Below are 18,691 nucleotides of genomic sequence, written 5' to 3'. Positions count from 1 at the left end.
CTGTATAGTCGTGATTGCACATCTTACACATATGGAGACTACACTATGGCTGCGCACTCCTCAGAATGCTTTCCTCTCCCATCCAGCATACCACGTCCATGTTGCTCAGATTCAGAGTCAACCAATTGCTCCTAATACATAAACTGATCTCATCTAAGGACTGGGCCAGTTTTTTGACAGTGTTATCTCTTGTGAAAGATAAGTTCCAGCAATATGCAGATAACCTACTTAAGTCCATATCCTATTAGTTCGAGTTATATACAAGACTCAGCAAAGGAAAGAAAAGGGGGTGTCTGATGGAGCTGTGCAGATTCCAATCACTATATTTTGGATACATCAATCCAGTAAAGACTCATACCTATTTAGTGCCTTCCATTGGACCCATGCCTCCCCTCTCAGACAGAAAAGCAGTTTCTTTTGATCATCTGTGTTGAATATTGCAGAGGGGTTCAGGAGAAGGAGAACCAATGTCTTCTCTCCATCAAGAGATCATCCATGAGCACTGTTAATGATGTTTCTATTCCTAGTCCTGGCCTGAATCCAGAATTTGTCAAGTCTAAGATTTTTTTTTGTATTTAGATAAATAAGCGTAAAACTAATCTATGAACTCGCTTAGGAATGGGAGGTCTGATAATGGGCAATAATTAGCCACAACTGATAGGCAACATGGGTTTCTTCAGTACTGGTTGGCAGTACTATTGCACATTAGAACAAGGAAGGGAAGATAAACTCTCATCTAATTCAGTGAGGGTATTTTGGACAGCAGAGACACCAGTTGTTGGTGACACTCTTTCACTAACCAGGAAAGGCATGGATTGTATTCTTAAGTTTTTTGGCCAAGTCTCTTTCGGTGTCCCCAGTACTTTTTGTGGAATGAGTATTAAATTAGTATATTGATATAATAGACATCACAGAAACTTGGTGGAATGAGGATAATCAATGGGACACAGTAATACTAGGGTACAAAATATATCAGAAGGACAGACTAGGTCGTACTCTTGAGGAAGTGGCACTACATATGAAAAAAAGCGTAGAGTCAAATGAAGTAAAAGATGTTAAATGAACCAAACTGGACTATGGAATCTCTATAGATAGTAATCCCATGCTTGAATAAGAAGAATATAGCAGTAGGGATATATCACCGACCACCTGAACCAGGATGGTGATAGTGACTATGAAATTCTCAGGGAGATTAGAGAGGCTACAAAAATTAAACACTCATTAATAATGGGGGATTTCAACTATCCCCATATTAACTAAATACATCACCTCAGGACTGGATGCAGACAAAGTTTCTTGACACTTCTTGGACTGCAGCTAATCCTGGAACCCATAAGAGGAGAGGCAATTCTTGATTCAGTCCTAAGTGGAACACAGGATCTGGTCCAAGAGGTGAATAGAGCTGAACCACTTGGAGACCATAATATAATAAAATTTAACATCCCAGGGGGGAGGAAGGGGAAGAAGACACAACACATCAAAGCAGACCACCATAATAGAATTTATCAGAAAAGGGCACTACACAAAAATGAGGAACTTAGTTAAACAGAAATTAAAAAAGACAGTGTCGAAAGTGAAATCCCTGCAAGTTGCATGGAAACTTTTTATAAACATCACAACAAGGCTTAATTTAAATGTATACCACAAATTAAAAACATAGTAAGACGACCAAAACAGTGCCACTTTGGCTGAACAACAAAGGAAAAGAAGCAGTTAATGACATCCTTTAAAAAGTGGAAGTTAAATCCTATTGAGGAAAATAGAAAGGAGCATAAATTCTGGCAAGTGAAGTGTAAAAATATAATTAAGAAGGCCAAAAAATAATTTGAAGAACAGTTAGTCAAAGACTCAAAAATGTTTTGCTGTTAATTTTTAAGTACATCAGAAGAAGGAAGCCTGCTAATCCACTGTTGGGGTCACTGGACAATTGAGATGCACTAAAAGGTCATTACAGAAAAGATAGGGTCATTACAGAAAAACTCAATTAATTCTTTGCATTTGTCTTCACAGCTGAGGATGTGAGGGAGGTTCTCAAACCTGAGTCGTTCTTTTTAGGTTATGAATCTGAGAAACTGTCCCAGATAGAGGTATCCTTAGAGGAGGTTTTGGAACAAATTGATAAATTAAACAGTAATAAGTCACCAGGACCAGATGGTATTCACCAAGAGTTCTGAAGGAATCCAAATGTGAAATTGCAGAACTACTAAATGTGGTATGGAATTCACTGAAATCAGCTTCTGTACCAAATGACTGGAGGATAGCTAATGTGATATTAAAAAAAAAAAAAAGATTCCAGAGGCAATTCCGGCAATTACAGGCCAGTAAGTCTAATTTCAGCACCAGGCAAACTGGTTGAAACAATACTAAAAAACAGAATTATCAGACACAGATGAATACAAAATGTTGGGGAAGATTCAGCATGGTTCTAGTAAAGGGAAATCATGCTTCACCAATCTACTAGAATTTCTTGAGGGGGGGGTCAACAAGCATGTGGACAAGGGTGATCCAGTGGATATAGAGTAGTTGGACTTTCAAAAGGCCTTTGACAGGGTCCTTCCTCACCAAAGGCTCGTAAGCAAAATAAGCTGTCATGTCATAAGAGGGAAGGTCCTCTTATGGATTAGTAACTGGTTAAGAGAAAGGAAACAAAGGGTAGGAATAAATGGTCAGTTTTCAAAATAAAGAGGAAAATAGTGGTATCCCCCAGGGGTCTATACGGTGACCAGTCCTGTTCAACATAGTCATAAATGATCTGGAAAAAGGGTGACGTGGCAAAATTTGCAGATTATACAAAACTACTCAAGATAGTTAAGTCTCAAGCAGACTGCGAAGAGTCACAAAAGGTATCTCTCAAAACTGGGTGACTCAGCAACAAAACGGCAGATGAAATTCAATGCTGATAACGGCAAAGTAATGCACACTGGAAAACAATCCCAACTATACAAATAAAAATGATAGGATCTAAATTAGCTGTTACCACTCAAGAAAGATCTTGGAGTCATAGTGGATAGTTCTCTGAAAATATCCACTCATGTGCAGCAGCAATCAAAAATTCTAAGAGAGGGTGGGCTAGATAAGAAAACAGAAAATATAATATTGCCTCTATTAAGTCCATGGTACACACCCACATTCTGAATACTGCATGCAGATCTGGTAGCTCGATCTCAAAAACAATATATTGGAATTGGAAAAAGTACAGAAAAGGGCAACAAAAATGATGATGGGTATGGAACAGCTTTCCATACGAGGAGAGATTACTAGGTGAGAGACTTTTCAGCTTGGAAAAGAGACGACTAAAGTGGGATATGACAGAGGTATATAAAATCATGACTGCTGTGGAGAAAGTGAATAAGGAATGTTATTTAGTTCTTGTGTTATGAGAAGGAATAACAACGGTTACCAAATAAAATTAATAGGCAGCAGGCTTAAAAACAAACAAAAGGAAGCATTTCTTCACACAACGCACACTCAACCGGTAGAACTCTGCCAGAGGATGTTGTGAAGATCAAGACTATAATAGGGATCAAAGATGAATTAGATAAGTTCATGGAGGATAAGTCCACCAATAGCTATTAGACAGGATGGGCAGGGATTCAAAACCATGCTCTCAAGTGTCCCTAGTCTTTGTTGGCTAGAAGCTGGGAATGGGCAACAGCGGATGGATCACTTGATGATTACCTATTCTGTTAATTCCTTCTAAAGCACCTGGCATTGGCCACTGTCGGAAGACAAGATTCTGGGCTAGATGGACCATTTGTCTGACCCAGTATGGCCATTATATTCTCTCAGTCATGCTCAGAAATACTAAACCAGGTCAGTGATCCGCTTCACTGTTCCAATACTATGCAGGTCTTCCCTCACCCCTCCCAATGCATCTGTTCTTTTCTGTATTGGTCCTTTGCAAAGCAAGGTTCTTAAGGAAAAAAAAAGTCCGTGTGTCTTACACATCACTGACTACTTTTATTGAAGTAAAAAATAAGGAAGAATATAAATCTGGCTCTTGCAGAGCAAAAACCAAAATTTGCAATACAAATACACTGTAAAGACATGTAAATTGTCAGCTGAAATATCATTCCAAGCCCATTTAAGACACAGTCAACATCTTGGCCAAATGAACACAGGTGAGTAATGTGGCTCTGGAAAGGGACACTGCACTACTTAACTTTCCCTCAAACGGGAAGTTATTTGGGGTACTGGATACAGTGCTCTATCACCATCTTGACTGCTGACATTCAGGGAGTTTTGCATGTGGGCTAGTGGCTTGGACAGAGAAGAGTTAAACTAATTTCACTGAACCTTGAACCCAACGAAGCTTAAGCCTTAGGCTACTTCGGAGGCTAATAGAACAGGAACACAGCAACAATTCAGTAACATATACACTAGAGATGTGAAACCCTTAGAGCTTTAATTCCTTAAGCAATTAAGTTAACTGTTCTCTCCTGATAAAAAGTATAAAAATAAATTGTAGAATTTGGTCGCATTTACATATTCAGTTCAGGAACAGCAACTACAACATTGAAATTTGTCAGCTTAAATTAATGGCATTATTTGTGTAAGGAAGGCACTCGGGATATGGCCCCTAGTTATTTGTATTAAAATAAGAGACATTTACACCAAAATACATTAATTTAACCCATTTTTCCCATAGCCATTCTGCCATTTTCTCTTAATGGAAAGAAATGTCCCATGAAATGTCATGATAAAACAAAACAATCTCCTTACTCTGTAGATATCTAAACTAAAGTTTAATACCTACATCCAAAAAATTCATATTGTTCTCATGAAGGCAGCAATTCTGAGTGACTAATGTACCTGCTTGAGCTAAGTGATTTACCATGCACGATTCAGCCAAGGTATAAACATGAAGAATGAACCAACCGGCTAACTACACACCAAACAGATGCATTTTTTTCTCTGGATCAGAGTAATGTAAAAAAATATTGCAGTCACTACATGTTCTTTAGAGGTTACTGTGACTTACTCTGCTGTGGTATAATTCTGAAGAGACAAATCAAGCCTGAGTTACAGGTCAACTTGTCTTTGACCTACTTACAATACTAGGCCAACAATGCCTGGCTTAGGCTAAAATGTTGGTCATCTCTGTTGCCGAACATGGGGGGAAATGGATGGGTGGGTGGAATGATACCGAACAGATGTCTAGTACACAGAGGGCCATAGCTATACATTTTTATTAATAAAGTTTCTGAGGCTCTTATTTTGAACCCCATCAGGCTGGATGGGTTTTGGTCTTTTACCCAATATTATGGGGAGCTATTTCTCACATGCAGCTACATGAATTTGAAATCACCTCCTTTTGTGCTAAGTGTTAAAATAAAAAACTCCTAAAAGGAATGCAAAGGCATTTTGTTTTATGGAATTTGGAACAGATGGCAAAATATGTAATTGTGCATGATTTCAGGCACCTGGAGATCTATTCTTCTAGATATCTGATTTAGGTATACAAGGTCTCCAGTTTCCCACAAAAATTTTTACTTGGTAAAGTTTTGCTTCAGTCATGGGAATAAAAAAGGGTTTTTTTGTTGCCTCCTTGCTAGACAGGCATGCCTCAAACCATTTTCATCTAGATTCGTTCTCTGAAACTTCCTCCACCTTTGCTAGATAACAAAAGCTTTTTTCTAATAACCCAAGCTCGAGAATGAATTTTGGAAGCTGTCTTTTAAACTCTTGCCTCTCCTGTAATTTTGTTAGTTCTTTTCGCTTTACAGATGTGATGCATAGGTCCAGATCCTGTAAAGGTCTATTCATGTGATTAACTTCCCATAACAGTATATAACGTGAAACAGATGTGCAAACCTTCTCAGGATTGGAGCCTTCCTTTCTTGATCGCTTTTGTGACCGTGGAAGTTTTAAGAGATTACCTCAGAAGGAACAAAACTATTTGTAGTCATCATCATATTTGGCTCCTAAATTTGAAAGAAACTTTATAGTAGTTCACCAAATGTTTACTAGGCATTTGGCATTGCAAGCTCTGTCTTACATAGCCAGCCTCATATACCATACAAAAAGTTCTGATTATTTTGGGTTAAAGAGTTTTGTGTCATTTTAAAATTATTGTATAATGTAAGTATTTATCTGATGATAATGCTGAAACGCCAATCCAGGATTGGGACTTTATATTATTTGTACAATGCCTAGCACAAATGGGGCCCTGATCCCTGACTGAGACCTTTGTGTACTACCATGATAGCAATAAATTGTGTTGGACACTGTACAAAGAATCTCTGCCCTGGAAGGACTGCAATCTAAAACATGCCATCTAAAACCTGGGTTTTGTTAACATCTATTTAACTGAAATGACCTATAAACAATAGAAAGAAAAAATTTCTTAGTTAAGATTACACAATCCTTACTCTTTCAATTACATGCTGGGAAAATTAACAGTAAACATCCAAGACCTCTAAAGAATCCTTCTGCAAAACCTTAGAAAAGTAATCAAACAGGATTACTTTCGGGTTATCTTTGTAAATCATGAAGCAGCTAAAAAAGCGCATAAGCCTATTTTCCCCCCCTTGCATATTTGTGAGTCGACTTTAAATGTGTTTTTGAAAAATAGTATGGACTATTAAATATCACAGACAAAAACGATCAGGTCAGTCAAATCTGGAGTGCACAGCAGCGTAAAAGCATATTTTTATATGATGATCAAGCGTCACTTTTCTGGGATAAAAATACCTAAGTTTGTCCAATTTATGATTTGACATGAACTTATATGCAAAAGTGAAATTACAGAAAAAGTAGCCATGATTAGAGTGACTCAGAATGCCATTGTAGGCTGCAGTGGTTATAAATTTAATTCACTAAATTTATTTTGACGTAGATTTAACAAACTATATATAATGTTAATCATGTATGAGCTTTCAAATATTACATTTCGCCAATTTATCAGATGTGATCACTCAGGAATAATAGTTCTATTGTAATAAAATAGAAAATTTTCATTATAATTTACTGCTCGGTTATATGACAGTATTCAACAATGAAATTTGATTGCTTTATTTCCCATTTTATGTGAAATACTAAAATATTAACATGCCATAAAAATATGTTTTAGGATGTATGTGTTTGTATCTAGTGTTAGCCATCTGTTTAGCTTCATTAGTTAATCTTATTTTTAAGGTTCTTTTCTAAACTGGTCCTAAAAAAAATTTCTCTAAAGGCAAACTAACACTGTGAACCAGAAAAAAATTATTTTCTTGCTTTAGGAGCTGATCTTGCAACCTACACTCACACAGTCATTTTTACTTGCAATTCCACTGAGCTCAATGGGGTTACCTGGGTAAGAACAACTCTCCTTCCAGCTATATGATCACAGCAGAATTCCACATATCACAAAAGCAAGTGGGGGTTTCATTTGCTTCCAAGAGTGAGTTCTTGTGGGGGACAGAGGAAGCTAAACAGAATCACTGCTGCCTTGATATTAATGACTTTGTACAACTATAAAAAATGTATTAGCTAAACACTAGTAACTGATTTCAGAGTGGTAGCCGCGTTAGTCTGTATCAGCAAAAACAATGAGGAGTAAATGTGTTAGTCTCTAAGGTGCCACAAGGACGCTTCATTGTTTTTACTAATAACTGAGATGTCCACAGTGTTTCTAAAAATGTTATTCCCAGAAACTACCACCTTACAAGAAGATCCCCAGGTAACATATTAAGGGGAAATAGGCAATAAGAATAAATAGAAGCCCCACAATAAATTTTGCACTGAAATCTGAAGGGGAAAAAAAAGTGCTAAACTTTCAAAAGACCCAGTTTATATAAAGGTGCTAAAAAAAGAAAAAAAAAATCAAGAGACATGCCCTGGAGTAAAATATTTATTGACTCTTACTACAGTACCTCAAAAATGGACTAATTTACACAGTGAAAACACGTAGGAAGTTGACTGATCATTCAGATACCTTTAATTCTTCACAAATAGAAAAAAATATTATTCACATCTACATTTTAAAAAGTTATGTAAGCACAATTCATTTGTAATGCCCATTACAGGCAATAAAATAATTACAAGCCTAAGTATACATGAGCCATGATGAAGTACATTATGTCTACTATCCATGTAAGAATCCTTTGGACAAGCTGCAGTCTACTGAAATGGAAAGAACTACGACATTAATGTCTTCTGAATCCATTGCTTCTCACTCCTACTCTTGGAGTTGTGTACCATGAGCAAGAGACACTGGATCTATTGCAAGTACTTTGTGAACACTACTGTAAGTAAAAAAGCACAATAAGGAAAGAATCTAGAGACAGCCTTCGGTTCATGCCTCAAACTGATGAGATCCAGCTACACAAAGTTATAATGCTCATTCAACAGCTTCAGTCTATTGGGTTTCACTATTTGGAATACTATAATGTACATACTATTGTAAACTATCCTACAGCTCCCTCTGCTGTGTTCTCCTGCTCTACACACTGTGTATTCTTGATCAGTGATTCTCAAACTTCTGTACTGGTGACCTCTTTCACATAGCTACCTTGCCTCCGAGTGCAACCCCCCTTAGATATATTAAAAAGTGTTTTTAATTTATAACACCATTATAAATGCTGGATACAAAGCAGGGTCTGGGGTGGAGGTCGAGGCTCACAGCTCGTGACTCCCCATGTAATAACCTTGTGACCCCCTGAGGGGTCTTGACCCCCCAGTTTGAGAATCCCTGTTCTTGACCTTTATACTTTAGGTACAAAATGTAACATAGCCATTAAATATAGCCATCAAATAAAACTAGGGAACCAAGCTGTCTGATGCAGAATTAATACCCACTGTTCCATTACCATGAAATTTATTTTCTTTCAAATAACATTAGACTTATCAATTCTCTTGCTATGTGAATTTTTTTTTAAACCTGATTCACTATTCTTATTTAAACATGGTTCACTTTTAATTCTTATGCCACACTGTACAGAATAGCTAGACTAAAAGCCAAGGGCACCAGCAACTTACTATTTGTGCAATATAAGATCTAGAGTAGTACTAGTGCCACAAATATAGAAACACTCAAACAGCAAATTTAAAATGACATGTGACTGAATAGAATACCACTATGTAGTCTGACGCAGTGTTTCTCAAATGCAGCCACCCTGGCTGTATGCAGCCACCAGGGGCTTGCTGTTGGTTGCTGTGGTGGCCAGCAGGGGTTGGGACCTTCCATCCTCTGGAGACACCTGGGGCACAATGCTGGAGGAGCAGGCAGCCGATGAGTTCCCCACCTTTCCAGGGGCGGTGGGGCTCAAGCGCTGGGCTTCAGCCCTAGGGTGGCGGGGCAGTAGGCTCCGACCATGGGGCTTTGGGCTCCCAGTGTGGGCTCCGGGGATTGCTGGGGCCTGCCACTGCACAAATACTCTGTTCCTGGGCCCTAGCTGCAGGGCTTCAGGCTCAAGCAATGGGACTTCAGGTTCCAGCTCCTCACTGCCTCCCCCACCATCCTAGGCTTAAACTTATTCCCAGGCTTAGTAAGTCTGCTGTAAAATGTGATGTTTGTATGTTTGTAAATATCACTTTTCACAACAGACTTACTAGCTAGCAATAAATAAATTACAATTATTTGGATGTGTATATGTGCATATTTATTTGTTTTTCCTAAAGTTAATTAAGTATTTTAGGAAACAGTCTGAGAGCGGCCACCAACAAGAGTCGAGTGAGGCCACCAAAAAATTTGTCCTAAGAACCCCTAACGGTTCTTTTAAAATGGGTTTTGCAATAATATAACACACTGCTTAATTCAAAGTTTTAAGCAGCACCAAAAATAACCATACTAATGGGAATGGTGTACTATACAAATGATATAAGGATTATAAAGAAATGGTCTATTACAACAGTGCTGAGGCATACACTTTTGATACCTGAATTATTATATCTGCAGAAATGACAGCAAAATGTTCACAGCAGAATCCACCTCCAAAACATAAACTTAAAAGCTGAAAATGTTGAACAAGTTTTAAATATTTAAAAGTATTACTGATAATGTAAAATGGAACAGAAAAGGGGATTAATAAAGACTTTCCCCCCTAAGGTGCACATCAAAAGAAACATCTGAATTTTAATTTAGTCATACTGAGAAAACACTAATTTGCAATAATACTTTTAATAAAATTAGCCCACGTTAATTTTAAAAATACCCTGCGCAATATATTAAAGGCCCTTAGAAGAAAAAATACTTTTATTATGCTTTAAATTTTGAAGTAGGGAGGCAACCTCAACGATTGCAAATGTAATTAATTTTAATACCTAATCCCCTGGGTAAGTCTGACTTTAAACTATACGTTTAAAAGCAGGAGTGGATTTCAAATGATAGAGTGGTAAGATTAGTCCATTTTCTTCTGTTTCTCATTCCTCCATTTTTATTATTTCTTCACAGTTCAGTCTAAAGGATGACAATATATTTTACCTGTTTTACACAAATCATGCTTTTCATATCGGAGAAGGAGAAATATCTGCAATAGCATTGCCAGAAATGCCCGTCAGAGAGAGAAACTGTTGTTTCTATTGGTCTGCAGATATAACAACTATGGGTGACATCCTCTACAGTTGAAGTCAATGGAACTTTTGCCATTGACTTCAACAGCGCCAGGATTTCACTTTATGCCTACTGCCATATCCAAGTATCTTCGCTTAGAGGCATGTAGATAACGTTTGTCTTTGTCTAGACAGTCTCCTCAATTCCAGTTATGTACTGCCAAGTGTGTGCATAAGAGGGCTGTGCCAGACAAACACGTTCAAGTGGTTGGAATGCTAAAGGAGTGTACTAGGACAACACAAAAACAGACTACTCAAAATTAGATGATAGTGCCATGGAACAGGTGGGTTTTAAGGCAGAGGTTTTGGATTTCCTGGAAGTAAAGTGAAGGAGCATTGCAGGCCTTAGGGTAGCAGTTCCAGGTGTGTAAGTTGGTATAGAAGTGCAAAGATCAGACTAAGCAAAGATGACAAAGGCTGTAGTAAGGCGAACCACTTTAAAAACATTCCAAAAAAATTAAATTGATTAACAGAGAATCATATTCCTCAATTTTAAAGCTACTTCCCCCAATAAACATCCCAGTAGCCCAATTCACTAAACTTAAAATTTGTTGTACACATTTTGACATAGTTCCAAGAAATCTGAAACGTGAAATTGATACCTTGCCTGTTTCTCACTTAAGATACAGTTGCTGCCCTTATTGCTGCTTCGAATAATTTTTCGATAAAAAACTTTAAATGGCTTAAAACACTCAAGTATTCAGCAGTATTTGTTTTTTCTATACTTCCTTCTATACTCACGGAAGTATGGATTAATAATGACTCCAAATGCAAGAAGACAATGTTAAAGGAAAAAATTGAAGTTAAGAAGTGACCGACTCTAGCTGAAATCTGGATATTTTAAAGAATAGTTTAATAAAGAATCTGATTACTTATATTCTCCAATTTACTGTCTCTCTTCGCGTGTGTCTGTCTGTCTCCTTACACATATGTAAACAATAGTAACCACATACTTGAGATAAGCAAAACAAACAACGTTTAAGATACTAGCAGGTCAGGGCCACAGAAGTACCTGGGTAGAAACTAATTACTTCAACATTTAACGTTTGTTTTCAAACAACGAAATACAAAAGAGAATTAGTTCAAAAGTCATCTCTTACCAGAAGATGAAACAGTTCCCTCATCTCGGTCATGTTTCTCATGCCATTCCATCGTTCGATAATAACTAAGCATGACTTCCCAGAGTGCTTTGCAGAGGTCAGCAAGACATGGAATGTAGCTGTCTGATGTAATATGCTACAGAAAAGAAAAAGTTAGGCCTGTGAGAAAACTAACAGTTTGGCTCAGTTTTCTGAACAAACAAAATAAGAAACTGTTCTTCCATTTGTACCCAGTATGGGATTGTGAAGTGCTTATTATTTACGAGTTTTAGTTTCAAATAAAAATGTTTGACAGAGTTGCTTTAGGTCTTATATTGGTTGTGGAACAGATACAATACAAACTGCATCATTAAAGGTTGACACAGTCATCCCCGTTTTGGAGGGGAATACAGCAATCTGTGAATGTCCACTCAATGACTGGCTCTCTACAAGGACTAATTTGTTGAGATGCTCGTTTTGATATTTGGACCACTGTTCACTAGAAACTGGACCAAGGCCAAACATTTATTTCACATGTACTTTATCCTAATTGTATCTCTAGCACAGTCAAGAATAAAAAGGGAGGCATGTGGTCTATTGGACAGGGTACAGGACAGAGTTTGGAGATCTAGATTCTACCCCTGGCTCTGCCATTGGTCCACTGGGTGATCTTGCTGGACAGATCACTTTCTCTCTGTGCCTCTGTTTCCTCTCTCACCCTTTTCCTGCCTTGTCTATTTAGAGAGTGTAAGCTCCTCAAAGTAGGTTTTGTCTCTCTGCGTTTGCACAGTGCAACAATGCACAATGGGGCCCCTCAGTTAAAGGCTCTGGACTCCTCAGTAATTAAATTATTTCAAACATGTGCAGTAGCACCTAGAGGCCAACTTGGTTTGGGCCCAAACTGTCCAGATTGAAGGCTAAGCAAAACCCCCACGAAGTCTGCCATTTGTGTTTTAAGATTTCATTAGAGAGCAGACTATCAACCTCATAAAAAGGCTTTAATTGAACACAATACCTACTCTGAACTGGGGTTATGCAGCAAGAAACCAAATATATTCATCTCCTCAAATTCAACACCTATTTGGTAAGGGCAAGCAACGAGAGCACAGAGATCGTGCAATATATATTCTAAACTCATCATTCTGATTCGTTTGCTGTCAAGAGGCAAAACCTTAGAGCTTATGAAAATCTGAAAGAATGTGTCCAATTGAGTCTGCATTTTAGAGTACTATTGCTTTATGACGTTCATGTTTTAATGTTCCCAGCTAGGCCTGAAATTAACACTTAAATTAGCTGAATCGGGTTGCGGTGAGTAGTTCATACATTTCTGCTATTTCTTTACCCAAAGTAGACTTCTGCAAGATCAAACACTATAATTACTTTGCAAATCCTACTATGTTGTCACTATATTCCTTTATTAGCCTCCCACAATACCTAAGAATTAACTTTTAATTCTCAGTGAAATTTGCTCAATGCATGTACAAGGCTTCAAACAAATGAGGTACCCACCTCATGTAAAAATCAATACCTCAAGGCCTTGGCCATTCTGTTTTAAAAACACACAAAATAATGGAATCCTATCCAAACGATCAAATACTACACATATAGGGCTAAAACTTTAGCACCAGTTTCACTCCAAGGGATTCACATCTTTTGATTATCTACTGATTATTTGTGGTTTCTCAACACTGTGAATCCTTAGTGGTCAAAAGATGTTTGAAGAAAAAGTGGGTAATCGTTTGAAAATTAAGTGTGGTTTGATAGCAAATACTAAACTGGAGAGCTATACAAATGTGTGGAGGTTACTTAAGCCTTTTCCTTTTCTCAACTTTATCAGAAAGAATTATCTGAAATGGAAGCATACTTTTATTTTCTACTCAGTCATGTTCACTTGTCTCTCTCACTTGAGTAATATTCCTGGTTGTAACACATACTGCTCAGGCCATTCATATTCACTTACACTCTGCCAGTGATTAAATACTCATGAGGCTCATTCTTTAGAGTTAATATATGTCCCTGGCAAAAGTATCTTGAGACCTCATATTAATCATTAAGTCTTTTTCAGCTTCTTTATTACTAATTTTAATTCTGGGCAGATTTCATATCAAGTCAACAGAATTGTACAGTGTAAATAAGCTGGGCATCTGTGAGTACAATCTTCAACAACCATAATGCCATAAAATACTAAGTTTTAGCACCAGTCCTCTTTAAAACATGAAGAAAATATGCCACTGTATTTAAGATAGCAGAAAAAGACTCCTGCTGATATTACTCACTAACATATAGACATTATATACATTGTCAAAACTAAGAGCAAAATTCTGTAGCATTATATTTTATTTATATTAAATTGCTACCAGATGCTTAACACAATATTAACAATGATAGGGAAGGAATACAGGGAAAGAACAGGTTAAAAATATTTAAATGAGTTAGCCGTAATCAAGTCAGCAGGCCCTGATCAAATTCATCCCAGGGTACATAAGGGACTAGCTGAAGCCAACTTGGAACCGTGAGTGATTATCTTTGAGAATTCCTGGAGGACAGTTGATGTCCTGGAAGACTGGAGAAGAAGAAACATATTACCTATATCTTTGAAAACGGGAACAAAGACAACCGAGGGATCTGTAGATCAGAAGGTCTGACTTTGATACTTGGAGAGATATTGGAACAAATTATCATCAATACGTAACCACTTATAGGATATGTGTTAAGTAATATCCAACATGAATTTGGCAAGAATAATGCTAAACCAACCTAGTTTCCTTCTTTAACAGAGTTACTATCAATATCTTCATTAATGACCTGGATAACAGCGTTGGGAGTATGCTTATGAAATCTGCAGGTGACACCAACTGGGAGGGGTTGCGGACACTTTAGGTGACAGGATTAAAATTCAAAATGATCTTGACAAATTGGAGAATTGGTCTAAATTCAGCAAGATGAAATTAAAGACAAGTGCAATACACTACATTTAAGAAAAAAATCAAATGCACAGCTACAAAATGGGGAAACACTGGCTAGTGGTAGTATGTTTGAAAAGGATCTGGGGATTATAGTGGATCACAATGTGATTCAGTTGCAAAAAAGGCTAATATTGCAGGGTGTATTACCAGGAGCGTCATCTATAAGACAGGAGGTAATGGTCCCATCTACTTGGCACTGGTGAAGCCCCAGCTGGAGAATTGTGTTCAGTTCTGGGCGCCACACTTTAAGAAAGATGTGGACAAATTGGAGAGAGTCCAGAAGAGAGCTACAAAAATGATAAAAGGTTTAGAAAACCTGACCTATTAAAGGTTAAAAAACTGGGCAGAACGACTGAGGGTGGACATCATTAAAGTCTTCAAATATGGCTCTTATAAAAGAGGACTGCAATAAATTGTTCTCCAGGTGCACTGATGGTAGAATAAGAAGTAATCAGCTTACAATGCAGCAAGGGAAATTTAGGTTAGATAGCAGGAAAAACTGTAACTGAAAGGGATTGTTAAGTTCTAAAACAGATTTTCAAGGGATGTTGTGGAATCCCCCTCATTGGACATTTTTTTAAGAACAGGTTACACAAACACCTGTCAGGGATGGTCTAGGTATAGTTGATCCTGCCTCAGCATATGGGGTGAACTAGATGACCTGCCAGCCCTACAATTCTGTCATTTTACGATTTTGCCTAACTCAGCAAGCTACCCTGCCATTTCAATTGGCTGTGTCAGTCTCCATTACCTCCCCTAAATGGTTATGTAAGTTGGTCTGTGTTGCTAAAAATAGCTATATTTCACATCAAAACTGGCTGCATTTCATTTGTGAGTGGATACAGAAAAATTTGGATTGATTTGTGCCATATGAATGTAAATAATCTTTCAAAACTATAATGTTACTTCAAACAGTATTCATATATTAGTGCTTTAGACAGTTTAATGTGCTCCTGACATAATGAATTCTCAAGGTGGTCATGCATTATAAGAAACTTAATCCACTTTGATTGAATAAATCCATATAAATAGCACTAAGCATGTGGGGAACCACTCTGGTCCATTCACTGACCATAGTGCTTCTAGCATAGTTGGCAAGAATCAATATAAAAACATACTGAGACACAGTGAACTAAGAACAAAAACTTAAATCTTTCAGATCTCTACATGGAGATGTTTCAACTTCAAGATAGCCAGCATGCTTAGATAGAAGACAACAGTACTGATTAGGTCCCAAAATAAACCCATTTTCACAAGGCAGATAAGTAAAATGAACAGCTGAATTTCTTTGAACTAGGCTCAGGGAGACAAAAATAAATATATAGAGAACGTCTCTCAAAGCCTCTAGATATATAGAGAACGTCTCTCAAAGAGCTAATCAACAGGAAAGAAGGATGGGTAGCAGTTTGGACAGAACATGCCCGCAGAACAAACAAGCTCAGCAAGGAAGTTAATTGAATGACAGTTAAAAGGACACTGGCTTGCAATATGCTATACATGGCCAAGAACCAGAGAAAAGAAAATGAACAGGTAGTATACATTATAGTAGATTCAGTGCAAAATACAGACAAAACACTTTAGCATTCCATATAAGGGCTTCACTGAAGTTTTATAGGCAGGATTTTTTAGCAGTAAAAAAACATTACATTATAGAACATGAATTCAGGAAATTTTGAAAACAAAAGTTTCTCAAGTATGGATATTCACATCTGGGACTCCAACTGTCACTATTCAAGAATGACAAAAGAATACTTTTAAAGAATCTGCAAGTGCCATCACAGCATCCTAAAACTATCGATTTGGCATAAAAGACGGTTACTCACCTTTGTAACTGTTGTTCTTCGAGATGTGTTGCTCACATCCATTCCAGTTAGGTGTGCGCGCCGCGCGTGCACGTTCGTCGGAAACTTTTTACCCTAGCAACTCCAGTGGGCCGGCAGGTCGCCCCCTGGAGTGGCGCCGCCATGGCGCTCGATATATACCCCTGCCGGCCCACCCGCTCCTCAGTTCCTTCTTGCCGGCTACTCCGACAGTGGGGAAGGAGGGCGGGTGTGGAATGGATGCGAGCAACACATCTCGAAGAACAACCGTTACAAAGGTGAGTAACCGTCTTTTCTTCTTCGAGTGATTGCTCACATCCATTCCAGTTAGGTGAATCCCAAGCCATACCTAGGCGGTGGGGTCGGAGCGAGAAGTCGCGGCATGGAGCACTGCAGATCCGAAGGCCGCATCCTCTCTAGACTGCTGGACCAGGGCGTAGTGGGAAGCAAAGGTGTGGACCGATGACCAGGTCGCTGCCCGACAGATTTCCTGGATGGGCACACGGGCGAGGAAAGCCAGCGACGACGCCTGCGCCCTGGTAGAATGCGCAGTCACACGGCCCGTAGGCACATGGGCTAGTTCATAGCAGGTCCTGATACAGGAAGTAACCCATGAGGATAACCTCTGCGAGGAGATAGGAAGCCCCTTCATGCGGTCCGCTACTGCCACGAAAAGTTGGGGGGATTTGCGGAACGGTTTGGTCCTCTCCACATAGAACGCGAGAGCCCTACGGACATCAAGCGAGTGGAGCTGCTGCTCCCTGCCTGAAGAGTGAGGTTTCGGAAAAAAAACCGGGAGGAATATCTCTTGGTTGATGTGGAAGGTCGAGACTACCTTGGGGAGAAAGGCAGGGTGTGGCCTCAGCTGCACCTTATCTTTGTGGAAGACTGTATACGGGGGGTCTACCACAAGAGCCCGGAGTTCCGACACCCGCCTAGCTGAGGTGATAGCTACTAAAAAGGCAGTCTTCCAAGAGAGATAAAGCAGGGAGCAAGTAGCTAACGGCTCAAAGGGGGGCCCCATGAGCCGAGCCAACACCAGGTTAAGATCCCAGGTTGGAGCAGGGAGTCGGACGTTAGGGTATAAACGTTCCAGCCCCTTAAGGAATCTAGACACCGTCGGGTGAGAAAAAACGGAGCGGCCATCCCCACCCGGGTGAAAGGTGGAGATAGCTGCCAGGTGGACCCGCAACGACGATATCGCTAGACCCTGTTGTTTGAGGGACCAAACATAGTCTAAGATATTGGCCACCGAAACTTCCAAAGGGCGGAGACCTTTCTCCACGCACCAACAGGAGAAACGCTTCCACTTGGCCGAGTATGTCGCTCTCGTGGAAGGCTTCCTGCTGCCCAAAAGCACCTCCCGTACCGGTGTGGAGCAGCGCAGCTCAGAACCGGTCAGCCACGCAGGAACCACGCCGCTAGGTGCAGCGACTGCAGGTCCAGGTGACAGAGAGTCCCGTACTCCTGGGTAATCAGGTCCGGGTGAAGGGGCAGGGGAACTGGGTCGGCTATGGCCAGGTCCAGCAGCATGGGGTACCAATGTTGCCTGGGCCACGCCGGGGCTACCATGATCACGCGAGCCCTGTCCCTGCGCACCTTCAGAAGGACCCTGTGGACCAGAGGGAAAGGGGGAAACGCGTAGTACAAGTGGGTCGTCCACGGAATAAGGAAGGCATCCGCTATAGACCCGTGCTCCCTGCCCTGAAAGGAGCAGAACGCCTGGCACTTCTTGTTCCCCCCGGACGCGAAGAGGTCCACACGGGGATAACCCCACCTCTGGAAGATCGAGAGGGCGACGTCCGGGCGAAGGGACCACTCGTGCGATAGGAAGGATCTGCTCAGGCGATCCGCCAGCGTGTCCCGTACTCCGGGGAGGAAGGAAGCTGTGAGGTGAATGGAGTGGGCTACACAAAAGTCCCAGAGTTGCATCGCCTCGTGACATAGGGGAGAGGATCTGGTGCCGCCTTGCTTGTTGATATAGTACATGGTCGTCGTGTTGTCGGTAAACACCGCGACACAACGACCTTGAAGCTGGTGACAGAACGTTTGACAAGCAAGGCGGACCGCTCTCAACTCCCGCATGTTGATGTGCAACCTCACCTCCTGCGGGGACCACAGGCCCTGCGTTCTCAGGGTTCCCAGGTGGGCCCCCCAGCCAAGATCTGAGGCATCCGTTGTTAGGGACACCGAGGGCTGAGGTGGGTGGAAAGGGAGTCCCGCACACACTACGGACTGGTCTAGCCACCAGTCGAGAGAATCTAACACCCCCTGGGGGATTGTGATCAGCATG

At 40.0% G+C, this 18,691-nt stretch overlaps 1 protein-coding gene across 3 annotated transcripts in view; it reads right to left on the bottom strand.

The window, feature by feature from the left end:
* Positions 1-18,691, bottom strand: part of VPS50 (VPS50 subunit of EARP/GARPII complex) — a 187,432-nt gene that overhangs the window by 107,953 nt on the left and 60,788 nt on the right. For all 3 annotated transcript variants that reach the window (XM_050939528.1, XM_050939530.1, XM_050939529.1), the window contains one exon: positions 11,634-11,769. In XM_050939528.1, the coding sequence (XP_050795485.1) occupies positions 11,634-11,769 (136 nt within the window). The remainder of the gene's footprint in view (positions 1-11,633; positions 11,770-18,691) is intronic.

This window comes from Gopherus flavomarginatus, chromosome 2 (assembly GCF_025201925.1).
Source record: "Gopherus flavomarginatus isolate rGopFla2 chromosome 2, rGopFla2.mat.asm, whole genome shotgun sequence".
Taxonomy (NCBI): domain Eukaryota; kingdom Metazoa; phylum Chordata; order Testudines; family Testudinidae; genus Gopherus; species Gopherus flavomarginatus.
The sequence above is the reverse complement of the archived record's forward strand: the minus strand, read 5'-3'. Positions and strand labels throughout refer to the sequence as shown.